The sequence below is a fragment of the Hevea brasiliensis genome, chromosome 16, assembly GCF_030052815.1.
Source record: "Hevea brasiliensis isolate MT/VB/25A 57/8 chromosome 16, ASM3005281v1, whole genome shotgun sequence".
Classification (NCBI taxonomy): Eukaryota; Viridiplantae; Streptophyta; class Magnoliopsida; order Malpighiales; family Euphorbiaceae; genus Hevea; species Hevea brasiliensis.
In genome coordinates, this window is record NC_079508.1 from 18007817 (window position 1) to 18030775 (window position 22959).

General features: G+C 32.5%; 2 protein-coding genes across 7 annotated transcripts; one reads left to right on the forward strand and one right to left on the reverse strand.

Annotated features, from left to right (window-relative positions):
* The first annotated feature begins 1925 nt into the window (after positions 1 to 1925).
* On the forward strand, positions 1926 to 8986 carry LOC110671887 (protein FLX-like 1). The gene is made up of 4 exons (XM_021834506.2): positions 1926 to 2682; positions 7527 to 7690; positions 7803 to 7885; positions 8672 to 8986. The coding sequence occupies exons 1-4, from the start codon at positions 2126 to 2128 to the stop codon at positions 8714 to 8716; spliced, it is 849 nt and encodes a 282-aa protein (XP_021690198.2). The 5' UTR covers positions 1926 to 2125; the 3' UTR covers positions 8717 to 8986.
* Positions 8987 to 14856: 5870 nt separating this feature from the next.
* On the reverse strand, positions 14857 to 21704 carry LOC110671902 (transcription initiation factor TFIID subunit 15b). 6 transcript variants are annotated; one of them, XR_009145028.1, is made up of 8 exons: positions 21302 to 21692; positions 20906 to 21023; positions 19992 to 20709; positions 19487 to 19637; positions 19272 to 19350; positions 16211 to 16421; positions 16040 to 16096; positions 14857 to 15193 (listed from the first exon to the last, which is right to left on the reverse strand). XR_009145028.1 is itself a non-coding variant. In XM_021834529.2 (6 exons), the coding sequence occupies exons 1-6, from the start codon at positions 21531 to 21533 to the stop codon at positions 16307 to 16309; spliced, it is 1413 nt and encodes a 470-aa protein (XP_021690221.2). In that variant the 5' UTR covers positions 21534 to 21692; the 3' UTR covers positions 15973 to 16306. The 6 variants fall into 6 exon arrangements, 3 of the variants coding, with proteins under 3 accessions (XP_021690221.2, XP_057994773.1, XP_057994774.1); XR_002498163.2 differs by having other exon boundaries at positions 14857 to 16096; XR_009145027.1 differs by having other exon boundaries at positions 16040 to 16421.
* Positions 21705 to 22959: the final 1255 nt, after the last annotated feature.

Sequence of the window (22959 nt, forward strand, 5' to 3'; positions counted from 1 at the left end):
ATTTGTTGATAATTTTATAAATACTTAAAGATAATAACAATAAATATTGATGGAAAATTATACAAAAAAAATTTTATTAATTAAATTCAAACTAAAAAAAATTAAAAAATGACTTTAAATTGAAATAAAATTGATTAAATTTGACATGAAAAAAAATTTAGGTTTAAAGGCTTTTGCAATAGTTTAAAGGCTCTTGAGGGAGGACGACAATGATGGTGGAAGTGAGCGCTTGATTTCTAGTAGGATTCAGCTTGAGAAATCTCTAGATTATTCGTTGGATAGTTTGTCATCAATTGAAGCTCCATATAATAATGAAGAAGAAGGAGAAGAAGATGAGGAGGAGATCAATAGCTTTATTTCATTAAAAGGAACTTTGGCTTGTTTGGATTCTTTAGAAGACTATTTTCCCATCAATTGAGTTTTACTTCATCTTTTCTTATACAAGTTTATATTTTGTTTTTAATCTTCAAAACTTTGGCAAATCTATCAGATGTGGAATTGTGTAAATAGAGTGAAAGATCTAGAGAAACCAGAAAGTCCATTCAGTAAGAAGGGGAGATTAATCATGGCAAACAAGTGGTATAAGAAATCTTCTTTTTATAATTGCCCGAACCCAAATCTATACTTTTTCTTGCATTAAATGAATAAGAAGATGATTATGGTGTTGTTGTTGCTACTAAACAAGAAGAATAACACCAACAAGCAAGCCTACCTTTGGAAACAATGTTTAATACTATTAACATGGGTGTGATATGTGACATATTAAATAATTAAGGATTTTTTTAGACCAAAAAATGTTTAGGAGCTTGCTTAACTTTTGACCAATAGTTTAAAGGCTAAAATAAGTCTTTTTAATCTAAAGTAAATATCAATTAATATCAAGGTGTGTTAAAAGAAATAGATTTGATCCATTCAATTAGTTTAACTATAGCCAAAATCTTACAATTTGGTCTAAAAAATTTGCAATGGAATGCTTAAAATTTTAGATTATAGAATTGCACGTCAAAAATTAATTAAAAGCAAATATAATTAAACAATAAATTAAATAATAACTTCAAGTGATATTATTGTGTTGTGTTATTTTAAAAAAATAAATCGCAATGAGTTAGTAATTATAATTTTTTAAAGTAGAATAATATAATATTTATTTAAATAAATTTTAATAAATAATTATTTTATAATTATTTTGAAAATATTTTTTGTCTGTTCATAAATTTACCCTCTCATCTCTACTTTTTTACATATATTATAAATGTTATTATTGTATATATATAATACATATTCAACTGTTCTTGTATTTGATTTTTTTCATTTAATAATATGGAATGGTTTTTTCAGGAGTGATAATTAAGGCATAAATATTGATAATGTCATGATAAGATACATATATATATATAAAAGGTGAGAGAATAGATAAAATAAAAAAATAATTATGGTAGAAACATTAAGAATAAAATAAAAAATCTATAAAGATAAAATTTGTCTATTTTTTTTTAATATTATCACATAGCAGATTGGGTAGAGAATTTGAGCTGTCAAAATAATAATAAATTATTTACTAAATAAGTTAATAAAATTTTGGTTAATGAATTAATTTTCATCTATTTTAATAATAAATTTCACAATTAATTCTTAAGTTTTTTTTTTCATTAATAAATTAGCTTTCGCTTGTATTAATAATAAATTATTTAACTAATTTGTAGCTTAATTAATACAAAATATTTTCTTTAATTATTTTTATATACAGCGTAATTATATAAAATAAAATTATTTTTAATTTTTTAATTTTTTCTTAATATAGAAAAATTAATTTTCTATATGCATAAAAATTATTAAGTATTATAATTAATCTGAAATTAATTTTAAATTTAACCATTCCACTTAAAAGAACATTAAAAATTAATCATCAAACCCAAAGCCCTACTCGAGTCCGGCGCGATTAACTACTGTTAAATCTGTCTTCTTAAGTTCACAAGGTCGGGTATTTGAAAAAACCTACCTGATATCCATTCTTAGACGCTCGGCTTATATACAACCCAGAACTAGACCCTTGCCAATAGCACCGCAGTCTCCGTTGTCTCCCTAATTCCATCTTTGCACTGCTCTGAGTCATGCATTGTTGCCGATGGCCGGACGCAACCATCTCCCTCCTAATGCCTCGAAACACCGCCAACCTCCAATCGACGACGCTCGCTTCCATCTTCACCGCCTCCCTCTCTCCGTCGTTGCCAATCCCATCACCGCCCGGCCCCACCATCCATCAACTATTCTCGAAGACCGAATTGCTATCCAGCACCGGGAGATTCAATCCCTTCTCCTTGACAAACAACAACTGGCAGCCACTCATCTTGCTTTGAAGCAAGAGCTTGCTCTCGCTCAAGATGAGCTTCGACACTTATCGACTGCTGTGGCTGATGTAAAGGCAGAGAGGGATGATCAGGTGCGGAAGGTTTATGAAAGATCGTTGCAAATGGACTCGGAGGTGCGCTCGATTGATGCATTGAGAGCAGAGCTTGTTCAGGTAAGGAGGGATTGTCAGAAGCTTACCCTGCACCGTCAGGAACTTGCTGCAGAGTTGCAGGCTATTAATGGTGATCTTCTTAAGGCAAGAACGGAGGCACAAGAAGTCACTGTGATTAAGGGTGAGATTGAGGCCATGCAACAAGAGATTCAGAGAGGAAGGTAATATGGTGGTTTTCTTTTTTTTTTTTCTTTTTTTTAAAATTATGTACTTTCTATTTGGTTCTTGTTATGAATTATTTTATTAGAACTTAATCTTTTCTATTTGGTTATTATTATTAATTATCTTATTAGAACTTCATATAGATAGTCTGATACGTTTGCAGTATGGAAAACCATAAGCTGAGCTGAGAATGGTATTGGAACAGATCATGTGAGAAAAAGAAAATTAGGAAGAATTGTTTGGCAATTATGTAATTGAAATTGCTGATGAGAGAATTTATGTCTTTTTTGGTGTGAAGATATCAGTTAATTTATGGATTTTAGGGTTCATATTTAAAGATAAAGAAATTCCAAGGTTGAATGACAAAATAAGTGATGACTAGAACAGGAAATGAAGAGAAATTGGAGGCTGTGTACTGTTCAGAGCTGCGAGCATTACCCAAGGTAACGCAGCTGTAAAACAAATAAGAATTAGTAGAGGATTATACTACTACATAGATACATTATGAGACAGTTAATCAACAAGTTTAAATGGAAAACTTCTTCCAACAGTTCTACCCATGCCTAGAAGTGTTAGGATTTAGACTAATCAACATGAACATTGGATTTAAATTTATTAATGACTACTTGAGTCTCCCTACAGACATTTTTACTTGGCTAATAAGCACCCAAGTTATGAAATGAATCCTCATGCCTTGTAGATCCAATCATGACTGATTATTCTTCCAAGCTTCTACTTTCCCAGAAATTAATAAAATAAATGTTATTGCCTAAGTGCATTGTTCTAGCTTTTCTTGTCATGATTGAATCTATATTGCATCCTTTTAGGTAAGTCATAATTCATGACTATCAATCCATCACCATCAACGCTAAAATCATTAAAGTACATGCATGTGGAGACCAATTAAATTAAGCATATAGAGCATGCCAAATTCCTGCAAATCATGAAGAATGAATCAAAGGTCAGAGCAATTTGCTAGAAGGGGCTTCATTTTGTGTGTTCGTAAAGAATTTTTGTGATTCTAAGCATTTCGAAATCTTTACCTAAAGGAGAATTTTGAGTTTGTTGTGATTGCAACCATCAGCGTCACTACTCAGTGTTGATGGTTGGAAAATTATTCCATCATTTTGATAGTGTTTAAACTTCAGAGAATTCTATGATTTGACTGAAGAATAGTAGAAAAAATCGGGCGGTATAAGTTTAAGAGGCCAGAGCTTATTCTTTTTCCGTACGTTAGTAAAGAATTCTACTAGTATACTGGAAGTGAGGCATGAAGTTGTGAGAGTATTATTGCAGAGGTGAAAGGTTTTCCATAAAAGATTTTGACCTTGAAGTGCTTGTATTGAAGTGAAATGTGTGATTTATCAATTTGTTGTATCCTGAAATTGATATATTCATAGACATTTGTGGGTTCATATATACTAATCAATAGCTCGTGATGCTAGTCTAATTTCTAACATGATTTGATCTGAGTAGAATGGTGTCACAAAATCCCAGAGTTCTGCTTCAGATAATAAGAAGAAGGAGATGAGGGAATAGAAGAAATAGAGATGAGAAGTAGAAGAAAAGAGAGAATTATAGAGAGAGAAGTAATTCTTGTATTATTGAATTCTTTGCTGATCCAATTAGTTACAATGCTATCCTATTTATACAATACTTTTCTCCCATACATTCTCACAGTTCCTATTCCCCTTATTATCATGACATTCCCCACTTCTTCATTCTTGTCCTCGAGAATGAAAATGTTCCATGAATAAAAGAAAAATCTTCTATGCAAGCAACTTGAATGCTACAGTAAAGCTGCACTTGAATGCTATGACTAAATCAGTAGAAAGCATTTTATCCAAACAAGATTGCTTTCCAATTGGAATGTTGGTGTACTGGAACGTTCTGCACATACTTTCTTACAATCAGCCATTGTACATTCTCCCTCCAATGACAAAATTTCAAATTCATTTTGTTTCTTTGCCATTTCTCATACTCATCCCCTTAGAGAAGAACAATTTGATATGAAACCCACTCCAAATTATAGCAATGAAATCCAAAATCAACTTCTTCATCAACCTTAATTACCCTTGAGTCGTCCAGGTTATACCACGTGTTTGGAAAGGACCATATTTAGCAAAAGTAATGCCCATAAATGAGTAAAACTTGGTCAGTTTTTGGCACTCCTCAGGAATTGAAACAATATCTCCCAATTGGTCTTTTGAATTCACCAACTCAAATGACACCCCATCTACCTTATCACCACTGAAAATCATCATGGACTACTTTTTTGAAACATCATGATCCACTAATTCCAACTTCAGCTTAAAGATATGAGCCTTAACATCCACCTCTTGGGAATTTTCTTCCTCAGTAGCAAGTGAAATATGAATTTCCACTTCTTCCTCATCTAAGTTCAACCATAGTTATTAAAGGCTCAACAAGGCGCCAAGGTGTCCTAGAGCCTAGGTGCAAGGTGCAAGGCTCAAGCGCGTGCCCGAGCGAGACAAGGCATAAAAATAAAAAAATAAAAAAAAAGTAAAAAAAATTGTAAATATGTACATAATATATGTTCACATAAATAATTTATAATAACATAAACTTAATTTACCTTATAGCAAAATACAACCCTATTTATAATATTAACAACATAATCCCAATTATAATAACAGAAACTAATAATTTATTTTTTTCAAAAAAGAACTAATAATTTATAATAACATAAATCCAATTTATAGTAACAATAGCATAATCCCAATTATAGTAACACAAACTAATAGTTTGTAATAGCAACATGCAAGTTACAACTCAATTTAATCAAACATAAAACTAAAAGCTAATAAGAAATTTAGAGTAACATGTCATCATACCTCCACAGCAAATAGTAAACAAATTAAGAAATTTAGAAAAAAAGAAAGAAAGGAAACCAGAATATGAGTAGGAGAGCATAGTAGAAGATGGATGAAAAGCATAGCAGGAAAGGATATGAAAAAAAAAAAAAAGAGCAACAGGACAAAACAGCAAGAAAAGATAACTAGAGCTGAGTAGAAGAGAAGAAGGAAAAAAAAAAGAAAGAAATCAGTAGGGTTTAAAACATAACTAGAGCTGGAGATCAAAGGTTAGCCACTGCTGCTTCTTGTTCTTCTTCTTTTCTTTTCCTTTCCTTTCCTTTTATGGCTAGAGGCTGGGTTTAAGATTAAAAAAAAAAAAAAAAAAACCCCTACCATTTCTTATATACTCGCTTGGTATTACCTGGGCACGCCTTGCTCCTCGCTGGGCCTCGCTGCCCAGGGTGTGCCTTAGTGAGGCCAAGCACCTTTCACTGCCTGAAGCTCCATCTCGTGCGCCTTTTGCCTTGGGCGCACCTTTGGTAACACTGATTTCAACTTCTGCACATCAAACTTTTCTATATTGTGATCCTCTTCTGCCATGTCCACATCATTAATGGGCACTTGCTCCTCAATTTCAAATTTCTCCTTTTTTTCTTGAAACAATATCTCCCACTTCTTACATATTTTACCCAGCCTCTCATCGTATCTTTTAAATGCCCTATCAACAATTTCACAAATTCCCTGTTCCAAATCCCTCAACTTTTGTTGATACAGCAACTCTTCCATGCATTTTGTTGATCTTCTTTCAACAATTTCTAGCATTCCCACAAGATCCTTTTGTTTCCAAATTGTACTTCCATGGTTTGTTACTTTGATTATATTTTGCTTCCAAGAAAATTTGAGGAAGAAAATTTGAGGAGGAAAATAGTGAAAGAAAATCAACTGATAAAAGAATCTAGGATTTTTTTTTTTTAATAAGGAATTTCGACAAGCTCAAGAACAGGGTTTTGGTACAATCCAGAATTTCAATAACTTCAAGAAACAGGGACCCAAAACCAGAAATAGAGAAATGGAACCCTTAGAATGAACTGAGAATGGAATTAATTGAGAAAAGAGATAGAAAGAGAGAAAGAAAGAGAGAAAAGAATCAAAAAATAGTGAAAAGAGTAGGATAGTTTGCAGAGAAGGTGAGAAGGAAGAAATAGAGAAAGAATGGAATATCTTGAGATTTGAAAGAGAGTAGATGAGAAGAATTGAGAGGAAAGGAATTTCTATTAATTCTTGGAATTTCAAGAAAGAAAGAAGAAGAAAAGAAGAGGGTCTGCAGAAAATAAAAGAAGGAATATGGAAGGAAAGAAGGAAAGAAATCTCAGGAAAAAGAAGGAAGAATTAGAGGGGAATAAGAGAAAGAAGAAGAAAAAGAAACCTGAATTTGGAACATGGGTGCAACTCAGATGAACCAGGAAGCAAGCAGTGGCTACCCTTTCAAAGCTCTGATACCAATTTGTCATAGAATTCCTGAGTTAGGGGTCTGCTTCAGATAATAAGAAGAAAGGAGATGAGAGAATAGAATAAATAGGAATGAGAAGTAGAAAGAAAAGAGAGAATTATAGAGAGAGAGAAGTAATTTTTGTATTATTGAATTCTTGGCTGATCCATTTAGTTACAATGCTACCCTATTTATACAATATTTTCCTGAGCAAATACGACGCACACCTTATTGTGTCCTGAATAAGAAATTAGTGTTGCAGAGAGCAATGGCATCTATTTTGGATTTCATTGAATTCATAAGGTTTTTGCATAGGGTTAAAGAAGAAATTAATGAATCTGGAGAATACCATTTTTTTGGATGATTCTAGATATGTTTTTGAAATCCAAAATCTTTACTTATGCAATTTGAACTAAACTCGTACAAATCCTTTGATTATAAATTTCCATTTTTAACTAAATGACAAGGTATATGGGATGGGAATTTCTGGTTCTCTATTCAATGATTAAAATACATCTTTATTATTCAATGTAACTAGGGCTGCCATTGAATGTGAGAAGAAGACTTATGCCAGTAATCTTGAGCATGGAAAGACAATGGAGCAGAATATGCTTGCAGTAGCTCGTGAAATTGAAAAACTTCATACTGAACTGGCTAGTGCAGGGAAAAGAGCAACAGCAGCAGCAGCAGCAACAAATCCAAGTAAATATATTCTTCACTTAAATGGTCTTCTAAAGCTATGATTTTGCTAAATGTGACATTTTTTGAAAGTCTACACAAATTTAGCTATGACCTTTTAAATTGTAATGTTCAGGTCCTGGATACGCTGGAAGCTACAGCAATTCTGAAGCTGCTTATGGAGGAAATCCATGCCCTGATCCTTATGTCATGCATCAGGTTCACACTGAATATATTTACTTCCTTTTTTTGTGCAGTGTTGATTTTAGCAAGTCATTTGTTCGATTTAATGTTAGTTTAAGATCAACACATGTACACTGTAAAGCTCTCTCAAGAATCAAGATCTCAATGAGCATGTATGATCCTTTCCATCCTCAATTAATTTTTCAAACAAAGATACCAAAAAAATTCATCAACTTTGATGCTATAGTCCACTCATTTATTCAAATTGCTTTTAATGAATTCATAATGTAAATGCATTTATACAGTAATCAATTTGCTGGAAAGTGACAATAATTGAAGAGAATGAGTCCCACAACATCTGTGCAGCTAGATTATTGATATCATAAGTATCATCTCCCTCAAAGGTGAGGCCTTTTTTGGGGTTGATGGGGATTGATGAGCTTGATACTTGATTGCTTGTATGCTAGAGATGTTAACTAGATTTTGTCCAAGTTATTATTCTTATTTTTCTTCTAAGTTACATAACTTGAAAAGGCTTCTTTATGAAATTTTCCTTTATTTGGATATGGTATTTCTAGATTTCCATTTTTTATGGGAACCCAAAATGTGTAAGAAATGAACAAATGGAACATGTTGAAACTTGAAAAGCAGCTTGTCATCCGTGTAATGGATGAAGGACCCAACCAAGCTGCTTGTTGCCTATCATCCAATCAGAGTTTGCAAAAATTTCCATACTGAATACCTTCTGACTTAATGCCAATTAAGTTGTTACCTTTCAAGCAAGAGATGTGGATACTTATATGAACTTTCTTCACATTTTAGGTTCAAGGTGGTACTGATGAAGGCCCCCCAATTGTGTCTGGATGAGTACCAATCAATCCTTGTAATGTGCAATGAACACGAGCATATAGAGCCAGAGTTGAACAAAATTCAGTCTCAAGTGTCAACAGATACATTGTCTGACTTCTGCAGGAGGCAACTTTTGATGGTGAGAACACAGGTACATCGACATCTCTAAAGTTTGCCGTTAGGGTCTGCATTTTTGACATCTGGTCTCTCTCTCTCTCTCTCTCTTTACTTTTGCTGTAACAATGAATCAATGATTGCTTTAAAGACTCATTTGGGTTGGTGCACGAATCCTGGTGAGGAACCTATAAAAAATTTTAATATATATATATATATATATATATATATATATATATATATATATATATATATATATATATATATATATATATATATTGCAAATGTTATAATATTTAAGTGCTAAATTTTAACATAGAAAGTACTATGAATGAAATTATTATTGTAATCATATTAGTACGCTTTATAGTTGATTTTATTTATTTGCGTATTAATGAGGGATATATGAAGTGATTTGAACATAACATCTACTATTAGATGAATAATTTTGAAAGAGAAATAAACCTTTAGATTTTGAAACATTCACTTTGATGATAAAAACATGATATTTTGCTAGATGGAGAGGCTTAAATGTAATACTTTTTATTTTTCAGATTCATATATAGAGAGAATCTAATTGACAAGTATTTTATAGGTTTACTATTTAAATGAATAATCTACACTTATTATTATTATTATTATTATTATTAATGATAAATACATAAGGATTTCATTGATCAACCCTAAGTAATACAAATAAATCAGGAAGGATAGGACTTCTCTTGAGAAGATCAAACTAAGAGAGTTCACTGACTTTATAAAAAATCCTATCTAAAGCAAATAGATTTTGTGAAAGCATAACAAAATGGATAGATATTTGAGTGACTAAATAATTCTTTGAATTTTTCGTACTTGGCCTGCAAATTTACAAACTAACTGTGAATGGCAAACACAAAAGGCGTGAATAACAAAGTTTCATTGACGGAACAAGTCGCATATTAAGCTCCAGTTGAAGGAAATCAATCTTTACAACCCAAATTTGGTAAAACAAACTTAATACGCAGCGATTTGACAAAACAGAATTAACTCTCCAGACATAAATCTCAAGAAAAGACGGAAAACCTCCAGATTTGAGAACACAAAAAATAAGAAAAAGACAAAAAAAAGTGCTAAGACAAAGAAAACGATAAAAAGAAAAATTAGCAAAATTGAGGAGGGAGAGGATGCTGCCCGCCAAAATTGCCAGTAACAACCGATCTAAGAAAAGCTCGAACTTGTCACGATGAACAAGAGGAAGAACTCCCAAAGAGGATTTTAACTACTAGTGGTTGTTGTATTAGTTTAGCCCTTGTCTTAAATGTTCATTATTATTATTATTATTATTATTATTATTATTAGATAAAATGTTTAAATCTTTTAGAGTATTTATAATGGCAGTTAAAATTTTAAATTGGCCAAATCTCAGTAGTCATAACAATTGTAACCAAATGGATTAAATTAAATTTGAAAAGGTTGATGATAAATTAAAATTACAATATAATCACTGAAGTTTGATTTGATTAACAAATAGTCCATTAGATTTCTATTATACAAAATATATTTATAATATAAAATATATTTTATATTTATTTTTAATTGAAATTTTAAACTAAAAATTATTTTTGTTGATTAAATATATTTTAATCTATTAAATAATCAAAAAATTACATAATAATAAAGTACTCACAAAATAATCACTTTAAATTTTTTTTAAAATTATATAAAAGTCATTATAATAAAACAATTATTAAAGTTACAAATTGAGCATATTGTCATATAATTAATCATCAAAATCAATTGTAATTTTATAATATCATTAAATAAAAAAAATATTGAATTAAAAAATCAAAATCACCGAACAAAATGAATTCAAAAATCAAGGGCGCTTTGGGTCAGTTTTCGCATATTGAAGATCCCTACTTTATTGACTGCAACTTTAGTATTTATTATCGCCGTTATTACTGTCATTTCAAAAGATATTGATGGTATTCATGAATTGGTTTCTGAATCTCTATTTTACAGAAACAATATTTATTGTCATGTGGTTGACTGACGATTACAAATAATTTTGGCCTCACGTAAAAGAGTTGCGGTTCGTAATCCGAACTGATGACAGGTTTTTGGAGTTAGCTCACCTTCTCGTACAAAATAGTGAATAGTTTTGATAATTGATTATATGGCTTGTATTTGATATGCATTTGATATATAATTTTAATAGTTATTTTATTATAATGTGATTACTTTGTGTAATCAATAATTGAAAAAAAAATTTGCAGTTATTATTTTGGAATTATTTTATTATTATATAATTTTTGAATTATTTATTATATTAAAATATATTTTAATCAATAATTTTTTTTTATAAAATTTCAATTAAAAATAAATCTAAAATATATTTTATATGATAAATAAAAAAATATTTAAATATAAAGTTTAAATCAGTGAACTATTTTATTAATTAAATAAAATTTTAGAGACTATTATAATTTATCATTAATTTAATTTTTTAATTGTAATTATGATAATTAATTAAGATTTTACTATAATAAACACTATTTAAAGATTTAATTATAATTATGAATATTTAAAAATTTTGATTTTTTTTTATTGCGTAGGTCTTATTATTATTATTATTATTATTATTATTGACTTATTCAACGCACAATTTGCAAACTTGATTGGAAGTCTAAGGGCCTGTTTGGATTAACTGTTGAATACAACTGATAGCTGTTAGCTGATAGCTGTTACTGTTAGCTGATGGCTGATAACTGATAGCTGATGATAGCTGTTTTATATTAAGTGTTTGGTAAAATCATATTTAGCTGTTGCTGTTAATATGTGAAATGACTAATAAGGGTATATATCATATAATTTATTTTATTATTTAAATAAATATAAAATTATAAATTTATTACATTATATTATTTATTTTATTATTAAATTAAATATATAATTATTAAATTAATATATTCTATTATTTAAATAAATATATAATTATTAATCTTTTATATTATATCATTTATTTTATTATTGAAATAAGAAAATAATTATTTTTTTAAGATAATTAAATAATTTTAAAAATATAGATAAAATAATAAAATAATTATTATTGTTAATAGAAAAATTTATAATTAATTTTAAGTTTTTGGATATAAATAAATATTTTATATTTTATGTTATTAATAAAAAATATTTTAACAAAATTGAAATATGTTAATTAAAATGTTAAAATTACAAATAAAAAAATAAAAATATTAATAATATTAATTTTTAAGTTAAATAAAAAAAGATAATATGGTCAAAATAAAAAATAAAATCAGATCAGCTATCAGCTGATGAGAAACAGCTCTAAAAATAGAGCTGATACAAACTGCAGCTGATGGGTATCATATCAGTTGCCCATCAGCTATCAGCTCTATTTTTTTAAGCTTGCCAAACACCACAATTTACCTGTTTGGGTGTCTATCAGCTATCAGCCGGACTCAACAGGTAAACCAAACACCCCCTAAGACTGCTGGTGGAGCCAACAATTTTTACAAGACCTTATTACACAACTCAACGCATGGTTGACAGGTTTGGATTTAGTATAAATAGTTTTGGTTCATAAACGAATTAATATGGTTATGACACGTTAAGAATAAGGATTTATTCAGGTTGATGAAAATATGAAAGGGCACATTTAATTAATAGGTTAATATGTTTATTTTGATCCATTTAAACATTTTATGACTCTTGTTATTTATATATTAATTTCATTTATACAGCAGAAATATAAAGAGTTAAACTTAATTGAATGTTTGGATATTTGGTTGAGCTTTATTTGAATTACTTTTAATTATTGAGGTAATGTTTATATATTTTAATGATATTGATTAATATGTGTTAAAATGTATTGTGCCGTGTAAATATTGAGATGATTTTTAAATAGGTTAAATAAGTGTGTGATGTAATGATTTATTTACTTAAATGGGTTAAACATATTATATTGTGACATATGATTTTAATAACTTGTTTATTTAAATGGATTACACAAGTCATTTCCGTATTAGAGTTGAGTATTTTGACACAATAAATTAAATGAATTGTATTTGAGTTAGTAATTTTTATATTATATATAAGTTAATATAACTAATTTATGATCCGCAAATACGAATCGTCTAACCCTAACTACAAAGGTAAACATAAGGAAATGTAATGCCAGCCATTAGTTTCTTATTTGGGTTTTATCGTAGTCTATTAATGAAGTAAAATTATTCCATCGAAATGCTGTGACGATTTTTTTATAAATACATTAAATTTTGTACCCACTATAATATACATGTTGCATTTTCTACTCACTACCCATCCTCATGAAACCTAAGAGGTGTAAATTCTTCTTGCTTTTTTAATTCTCTTCGCTTAATAATTATTTCCTTCAATAAATCAACTTATTCAAGTAAAGTTGATTATAAAGTTGCCCCTATTTTTTATTCTTATCTTAAAGATGTGTGAAAATTAAATGATAATGTTACAACACGTACAAGGATGGAAATTGATTGGTTGAACTATGATCTATGGCAGCAGTCAGATCTTATATCTGAATGAATGCATTTAAATTTATACAATTATTATTATACACTTATTAATTCTGTATAAATTTTAGCGTAAATATTTAATCTAATTATTATTAAATTTATTCTCATATTTATTTTATATTAGATGGACTCTTAATCAAACATCACACTTAGTGGGCATGACGTGTGATGATATCTGTTAGTTCCATCGAAGCTATCTTTTGAGAGCACTCTCTTGTATAATTAACATTGAATTTTTGAAATAGCTAGAAAATAATTATAAAAGTAAATAATCTATAAATATTTTAGCAATGAAATTTGTCAATGATAGATTTGTTTTGTGTAAGAACATGAAAAGAGAAATAAATATTTCATAAAATCGTCTTCCTCTCTTTAGTCTTTTTAAAGAGAGAATCTCTTCTTGTTTTCTAAGGCTAAAAATGCTCTTCTCTACCAACTTTTGTGGCAAAAAAAATTATTAAATCGTTGTATGTACAAATTCATCCTCTATCTCCCAGTGCTTATAGATAGATTTTGGTTTTGTGATTTTTTTGCAAGTCTGGGTTTATTGAGGGGGTGCAGATACTTTCGACATGTCTTGAGTATGCTTGAGTGGGTATTGGCTCAATTTCGGCCATGGCCACCGTATATTAAGCTGTGCGTAAATGGGCTTCTCTTAGCTCATTAGATAGAGGTCAATGGACATGACTGGTGCCTTTGGAAGCGCCCTGGCTACAAGAGACTGAGCCACCTAGGCTCTGCCACACATGCAAGTTCCTACGTTCCCAAGTTTATATGCCTGCGTGGAACCTCCTGTGTCAGGGTATCTTGGCCGACCTTATATGGTAGGATTCCCCTGCATGTGCTTCATATTTCAACGCCATGATTTTCCAGCCTGGTGGCGCAGTGCGGCAAGGGTCTAGTTGGCTGTATTCGTCTTTCATGCCCTGAGCCATAGGCTCCCGTTTAATGAATTTGATATTTAAAAAAAATAATAATAAAAAATTTACATTTTTAAAATGACAAATCATTGTAATTTTGATTTCGGAAGTGCACGACGTGCGATGCTTTATCCTTTTTCACTCGATCATTCACCCTTACACCAGCAAAGGCGTCCAGGCGATTGATTTGGTTTTGCATATTCATTCTCATTTTGCCACTAATTGTTGACAATGTTGTGTACCAACTGATGAAAACAAGAGAACAAATTTATAATTAATACCAAACCTGAGGAAATATAACTAACAAATCAATAAAATTTTAATTTCTAATCAAACTGACTTTTATAAAATTAAATTAAATTCTGTGAATTTTATAAAAAAAAAAATTAAAATAACTTCTATAAAATTAAATTAAAATTATCTGAATTTTATAAAAAAAATTAAAAAAAATTAAATTTCATTGATCTTTATGAAAAGACTCAAAGTCCGCGTGTGATACTTACCCCAAAACATGATAGATCAATGTCTAACTATTTCCGATGAAAATGCAAAGATTTGCGCCAAAGAGACCAAGAAAAATACCATTAGCTCACTAGACTAGAGTAACACAAATTACACTTCATTTCCGATCTCCATGAAATCAGTCAAATATAACGCAAACTCCTCAAACCCTGAAAAAGTACTAAGTTTTAGAATCAAGTACCAAGTTTTAGAATCATGTGTATTCTAATCTCGGTGGAACAATGAAGGATTCTAACAGTGACATAATAACAGCAAGCAGCAACCCCATGAATCCACACACATGCTAAAGTCGATTGCCCTGTGCAGGTTAGAAAAGTAGAAGCTCCAGATGACGAAAACCTCCCTTCAGCAATAGGATCGGCACAAACCTCCCTTCAATGGAATGCCTAAAAAAGCAATTTTTTCACCTCCCAACCTCAATAACAATTGTGGGCTCCAACATACACATCCTTGTACACTAGAATAGTAAAAATTACAATAATCTTACCCAGCATTCCTAATGTATCTTACAGAAACTACAACCAATTTCAAGATTAGATGACGCATCTGGCCATCTGTGATTCTGCATGAGAGTACCCTTACTTCCAACACGCCAAGCAAAAGCAAAACTCTAGCCAGGATTCAGAGAAGCACCCAACCAGACTAACACAATAGCAAAATATATATCCTTTTATGCTATATGCATTAGATGGCAATTAAGAAATACAACCACAAAGTATGATTATATTAAAGAAAATCATAATGTATAATTCATTGAGATGCTATAAAATTAGCATTTTATCAACACTTTCAATGCACTGAAGTTCTCAAGGTGATATATTAGCATTTTAACCAAACAATTGAACATGGCAAAATATTGTATGTCTAGAACACACACAAAAAAAAAGGGGGAAAATAACATATTTCCTAGGACTTCAGGGAGATTTATAATGTTAACTCTCGCCCATATCCAAATAATTTTTTATATTCTACCATATGTAACATGGTGAGAATTTTCAACAAACAACTTGAACTAGGACGATATCTCTAACACACAAAAATGCTTTGCATTGATATGTTCCAACCAATAAACGAATTAAGCTAAAACTAGCCCAAGCTGAAATTTTCGTTGGTAGAAAACCAACAAAGTTCCAATGCTATGTTTAGTGGAGGCATGCAAAGAAAATTGACATAATTCACCACTCTGCATTCCAAACAAGGATAAAGTGAGAGTTTAAAAGAGCTGCACTCACCTGAAAATATCAACCTACCTTATAGCAGCGAGAAATTTGGAGTTAATCCACTTGTCTCTATAAAAACATTCACACAATTAAAATCTATCCCATGCCTAAAACAGAAACCCCTCCATGAGTAAACAGAAAAAGGAGAAAAAGGGGTATTGCTCAGTGTAAGTGAACACCTACCTCTTAGTCTCCAGTTTAACCCCCCAAAGGAAATGGAATATAATAAATCCCTCAGATCACAATTCTTAGTACATAAAAAGCTCAATGCTGAAATTCTCAGTATGGACGTGAACGGTTTCCACCATGGTAGTGCCTATCTGGGCCAGAGCCCCCATCTCTATAACTATCCCGGCGCCGATCACCTCCACCATAGCCACCTCTACCACCACCTCTGTAGCACAATCAATTAATCAACATTATATTTAACAACATGAGATATACCCATCAGAAATAAAATAATCAATCACAACAAGAAGGGCAGTTCCAGCACAAGAAGAATTACCCATGAATAGTCTAAGATAGGAATAAAACCAAATAGAGATAAGTCAATGGAACCCCCCACACACCCACCCACCCACCACGTCCCCCAATGGTACTGTGATCAGGGCATGTTCCAGAACGCATTACACCAGCATTCCAGAGACGCTTCAGTACATGACCTGGTTCACTGAAATAGGGCCTCCGAACCTTGATTTACCTTTGCATGGCAGTCTAAAGGCAGTATGCAGTAAGGAAGAATAATAATAAGCACTAACAGCAAAGTCTGAACAAGACGAAATGAAAAAGAAGTCAGACTTGAGCACGAGAAGATGCATCCGGCTCCAGAATTTAATCTCTGAATCAATACAATAAAATTGAACTCTTTGATTTAATCTTGTCAGGTGGGTTTGGCAAGACTTGGGAAAGTAAATATCTATAATTTGTTGTTTCCAAATCCCATAAAGCCCTAAGTTACAAGGCTTGTTGGACTTTAAAACAATGTAACTAGCAACTGATAGAATTATTTTCAGTTAAAGCCCATCATTTTCAAAATATTGCTATGCTTTGAAATTTAATTGACAAAACAATTTAATACTATATTGAAGAAAAATAATTAGATTTTTGGGACTTTCCTTTTGCTAATATTAATCTTGCAAAATATGAACATAAAAAATTAAAAATTATTTTATATTAAAAAAAATTACTATTTGATTTGGTGCTTTTAGACTCAGGGATCACATTAGTTTAATTCTTGTAACGTGAACTGAGTTGATATAGTTCAAGTGTGGATATAGTTCACATTAGAAAATTGGCATAGCAACTAAACCTACCCCTGGATATATTTAGCTACATCGCATACCACGCACTTGAATCCGTACCACAATCCAAGACATACAGTGTTCCATGTAATTATGATAACATAGCCCTCAACACAATCCTCTAAACCCAAACCCCCCCCCCCCCCCCCCCCCGGGGGGCGCAGTTCCATTGGATGCTACAGCAAGCTTGGATGCAAAAATGGGGGTAGCCCTTCTTCCTCTTTAATTAAAGAGAAGATAAAGCAATTCAATAATTAGCTTGAGAGAGGTGAGGTGCACAAATGATAAAATAGGACATCTAATCCTATACAAGACCTATCCACCAATAAGAAAAATTACAGAAAAAAAATTTTAAAATTCTACTACAAATACTTCCGAAATCCTAATAAAAAAAAATTATAAAATTAAGGATGTTAGCCTGTTAAAGAGTTTTAAATCATTCACGTCTAGACATGGGCTCGGTGTGCACAAATGATAAAATAGGACAATCTAATCCTATACAAGACCTATCCACCAATAAACTAAATTACAAAAAAAAAAATTTAAAATTCTGCTACCAATACTTCCGAAATCCTAATAAAAAAAATATATAAAATTAAGGATGTTAGCCTGTTAAAGAGTTTTAAATCATTCACGTCTAGACATGGGTTCGGTCTGCTTTGGGACCGAAACTGGCTAGGTCTAAACCAGGTCCAGAGCCATTCAACGGTAGACTAGAACCCATGGACGGGGGGTTTGGTTTGAGGGTTTCTTGAGCTGGACCATACCAGAACAGCCAGTTTGGCCCGTAGCCCACCAGCCAGATCCAGTTCAGCCCATGTTTTGTAAAAAGATTTCAAATTTTCAATTGACTTCTTTAAAATGTTAAATAAATTTAGGTTAATAAAGGCAAATGTCTCTCCTAAAATTAAGATCAACATTTAGTTAGTTTCATATAAAAATGCACATTTCAATAGAGTTGTCTTAAAAAAATATTAAATAAATTTAAGTTAATTAAGGTAATTGTCTATCCTAAAATTAAGATAATTTATTTCCACATAATAATGCTCATTTCAATTAACTTTTAAAAAAAAATGTTAAATAAATTGAAGCCAACAAAGACAATTGTCTTCCCTAAAATTAAGGTCACCATTTAGCTTCCATATAAATCATGTGGATATATAGAAACTTATCACCATTTAGTTTCCATATAAATCACATGGATATTTAGAAACTAAGGCAATTTATAGGAGAAATTACAATAACAGAAACTAAGCCAACTTCTTATACTATAAATTTCATAAAACACAATATTTTTTGATATCAAAAAAATTATTGTTTTAAAAAAGGAAACTGTTGGTTTGGTTCAGAACCTACTGAGTCGAAATGTGCACAAACCAAAACCTTGAAAAAAAAAGAGAAAGAACTGCCTTTGAACCAAACAAAAACCACAACAGCCAGGCCCAAAACTGTGAGGAACTAGACCTAACTGGTCCAGTCCTGGTTCACCCTCCCTCCGAAATTGGAACCGGCCCGGACGCGACTGCCAGCCATTTCTATGCACATCTTTACAATAAGGAAAGCACCTCATTTAGGTCAGGCAGATTTAACAATTATGAAACAACTTGATGTCTAGTTAAACAAGAAATGTAACCCTGTGTGCACTAAGACTAGAAGAACATAACTATTTTGCACTCTGCTCAAGGGTTCAACAAAATATCTTAAAACAATAAATCTCCATAAACTATCTATTCCAATTATTTAACAAGAGTTTTGCCTGTTATGTCAGCTAAAGAGGGAAAAATATTTACCACAAGACTGTTAAATAAACCCAAAAACTTGCATGTAATATCAACATAATAACATGCTCAGTCAAGCATCTAAATTGGACATTGGCATAAAACAGCTGAGTGTTTGCATGTTAACCAGTAACCACAATAAAAAGGCATAGTTGGGGAAGTTACCCATGGTCATATGAAGGTTGCCTTAGTGCTGTCTTTTCCGCCATTGCAACACTGATTTTATAACCCCTCATATCATAATCTGTAAGATGAAATAAGACATGAGCATGTAACACTAAATTTAGACACAGAATAGTATGGTGCCAAGGAGGGCAATTTGTGGGCAAGGATCAGGTGCCAAACAGAAAATGTGAAAGAAAAAGTTACAAGGTCAATACTGTTATAAAAACCGCCAGCAGAATGTGCAGCAGATGGATCTTCATAAGACAAAACTGCATCGCCTTTGTTGTTTCCCTTCTCATCTGTGTATAATTTTATATTCCAGGGCCACTGATCTTTATAGCCCCGCTTCTGCTTAATCCTTCCAACCTAAGTAATAATTGCGGAGTTCCAATTTCAATAATAAAATTACACTTACACAATCTTAGAAAGTTGGAACTGATCCCAGTTACCAAAGACTGCCAGTTTGCAATTAAGTTGGTTAAATCCAATGAACATCTAATAGATGAATGCCACAGAAGCTAACAGAAGATCTACAGATATCATTTTCACAAATTTTATCCTTCCATGCTGAAGACAAATAATTTAGTAATATGAAGTAATGAAGATTAACAGGTGAAAAATTTCTCAAAAAAGCAAAGAATTTTCACAGCCCCAATTATGGAGCCATAAAAAAAAAAAGTCCATGTGCATTTAAATTCAAAAGAAAAGAGTTAAAATTACTTGTCCAATGCCGCCAAAGAGTTCTCTCAATTCATCAATAGTCACATCAGGGGGCAAATTTGATATGTATATTCTAGAGTTGTCACAAGTATCATCACAATTTCCATCACACTGCTTAATTTTAGCTGGGGCATCAGTGACAGCACCGCTGTACCCACCTCCTCCTTCATACCGAGGACCACCAGTACCGTACCCACCAGGTTGACCACCTCGCCCACCAGTCCTCACATCAGCTGGAGCATCACCACCATAACCACTCACAGGACCACCATAAGACGGTGGGTAAGATGTCGGTCCACCAGTGTAGCTTGTAGGAGGAGGAACTGCTTCCATTCCATAATTTGCATTGCCACCATATGAGTTAGGAGGTGGAGGATAATTACCACTAGCACTACCATAAGATGGGAGTGCAGGAGGAGGCATCTGATTACAAGCACCAGTGTCTCTTCCATGATTACCACCATAACTGCCCCCCCTACTGCCACCTCCACTCCTATTATCATAATTACCACCTCTGCCTCCATCATTGTAATTGCTGCTTCTATTACCATCATAGTTAACACCTCTACCCCCTCGGTTACCACCATATCCTCCACCACTTCCTCCTTTGTTATAACCTCCTCCAGCACCACTTCCACGATCATTGTTGGCACCAGCAGGGGAGGGAGTGCCGCATTTGTTACACTCAACTCTCCTTGCAAAGTTCAAATTGCCACAGCTACATAAACATATAGCAGTTTCAATTACAAAAATGCACAAAGAAATCCCCGCTTGCTTAACCTTAAATATCTTATACGCCCATAAAATTTTGAACTAAAAAACCCAGAACAAAGGAGTACACCATACGGCTAAATGAGAGAGAGAGAGAGAGAGAGAGAGAGAGAGAGAGAGAGAGAAAGAAAGAGAGAGATTACCTTGGATTAGGGCACAGCCAATCACCGTCCCTTCCGCCTCCACCTCGGCCACCTCCTCTGCCACCACCTCCACCTCCACCTCCACCTCCTCTTCCTCCACGATCTCCTCCACCACCACCTGCAGATCAGATCAAATAAGAATTACACACACAACAGCACAGAAACAAAGTTCATAATCCAAACCCTGCGTACACAAAATAATACAAAGAAACAACAGCAAACCCTACGTACATACACAACAGCAAACCCTACGTACATACACAACAGCTAAGAAACCCTACGTAGGGTAATCCAAGCTCTACGTACACACACAACAGCAAAGAAAAAAAATTCCTAATCTAAACCCTACTTACACAAAATAAGGAAATCAAAGTAATCTATAAAACAAAATAGTACCACGATTTTGTGAATTACCACCATATCCTCTGCCGCCACCACCATATCCTCTGCCGCCGCCGCCACCACCACCTCTGCCGCCACGACCGCCATAACCACCATCACCCCCATAGCCGCCACCACTAGCCCCTCCTCCATATCCTCCTCCACCTCCGCCGCCATCACCACCGCCGCCATATCCACCGTAAGATGGAGGAGCAGATTCGCCGTCTTCACCGTACATCCCAGACATTATCTAGTAGTTAGGGTTATCTTTTGCCGGTCTTCTCAGCCAAAAGCAATAAAAAGATTAGGGGAAGGCGCCGTTTGGCTACAAGAGAATGACTGGTTTATATAGGGCTTGACTTTTGGGTTAGAATTTTTTTTTTTTTTTTAACCCAGACCTCTTTCTGTTTGTTCTGTGTAGTACACTCTACGCGTTGTGTGTCCACTGTGATGTCGGTACAATTATCAATAACCGAAACAACTTTTTCAGCAGGATAACAATGACAACTCTATAATGATAGTTCTCTCTTCCGCATTTTAATTTTAATGATGAATGACATTAGAATAAGTAAATAAAATGTTGATATCGACATTTTTAGGGAAAATCTGTTGTATTTCTGGTGTAATGAATGATATACAATGATAATTAATTACAATAGAAAATTAAACAAACGAAACTATACAAATTTGACCCCTAACAACTGCTATCCCTATAATTAAAAGATTCCAACACTCTCTCTTGCGTTATTTCACAGATATTACATATGTTTAATTTACAAATTAAAGTATAAAAAAATCTATTGCTTAAATTCTTAGTGAACACATTGACTAAACGCTCTTTTGAAATTTCAAAGATCTATTTACTATTTTCTTTTTTATGAAGTGTTAGTCAATTTCTATATATTTGGTCCAATCATGTTAATATAGATTATGCACTATACTAATAACAGTTTTGTTATCACAAAACAAAGGATAACCCATTTGTTTTTGAAAACTTCAATTTCTTCATTAATTTTTGTAACTATAACAACTTACAAATGCCTTGTGCCATAGTATTATATTCTACTTCTACATTTGATCGTGCTATTACATTTTGCTTCTTACTTCTTTGGGTAACTAGATTGTCTTCCACAATTGCACAATAACCAAATGTTGACTTTTTATTATCAAGTGATCCAGCCCAATATTCATAAGATGAATAGATAAGCCCAAATCCATTAATAGTTAGTGGAAAATCTCTACACAAGTATTTATGAGAAGAAATAAAGGGCCCATTGTTAAGTGTTGGGATTGGACTCTTGTAAGACAAGAGTTACCAAGTCCACTAACTTGGGAAGTTAGTTGACATTTCCTACACATGTGATGTGGGCTTAAGTAATGGGTTAGAACAAAATGGCTTAGGCCTTATAAGATGGGTTAATGGAATCCATGTGTCTTCATGTAATGGTGACACATACTCTAACCATGGCCAATCATGTGCTGACAAGTGGGTGAGGAGAGAAATTAGTGCTCCCTCCCACCACCTACCACTACTTACGCTTGAAGGGGAAGCTTGAAGAAAGCAAGGGCTCATTCTCTACATCTTCTCTCACCCACCACTAAGCTCTTCTTTTCTTCTTCTTCTTCTTTTTCTTCTTGTGAATTCATAGGAGACATTTTAGAAGTTGTCATTC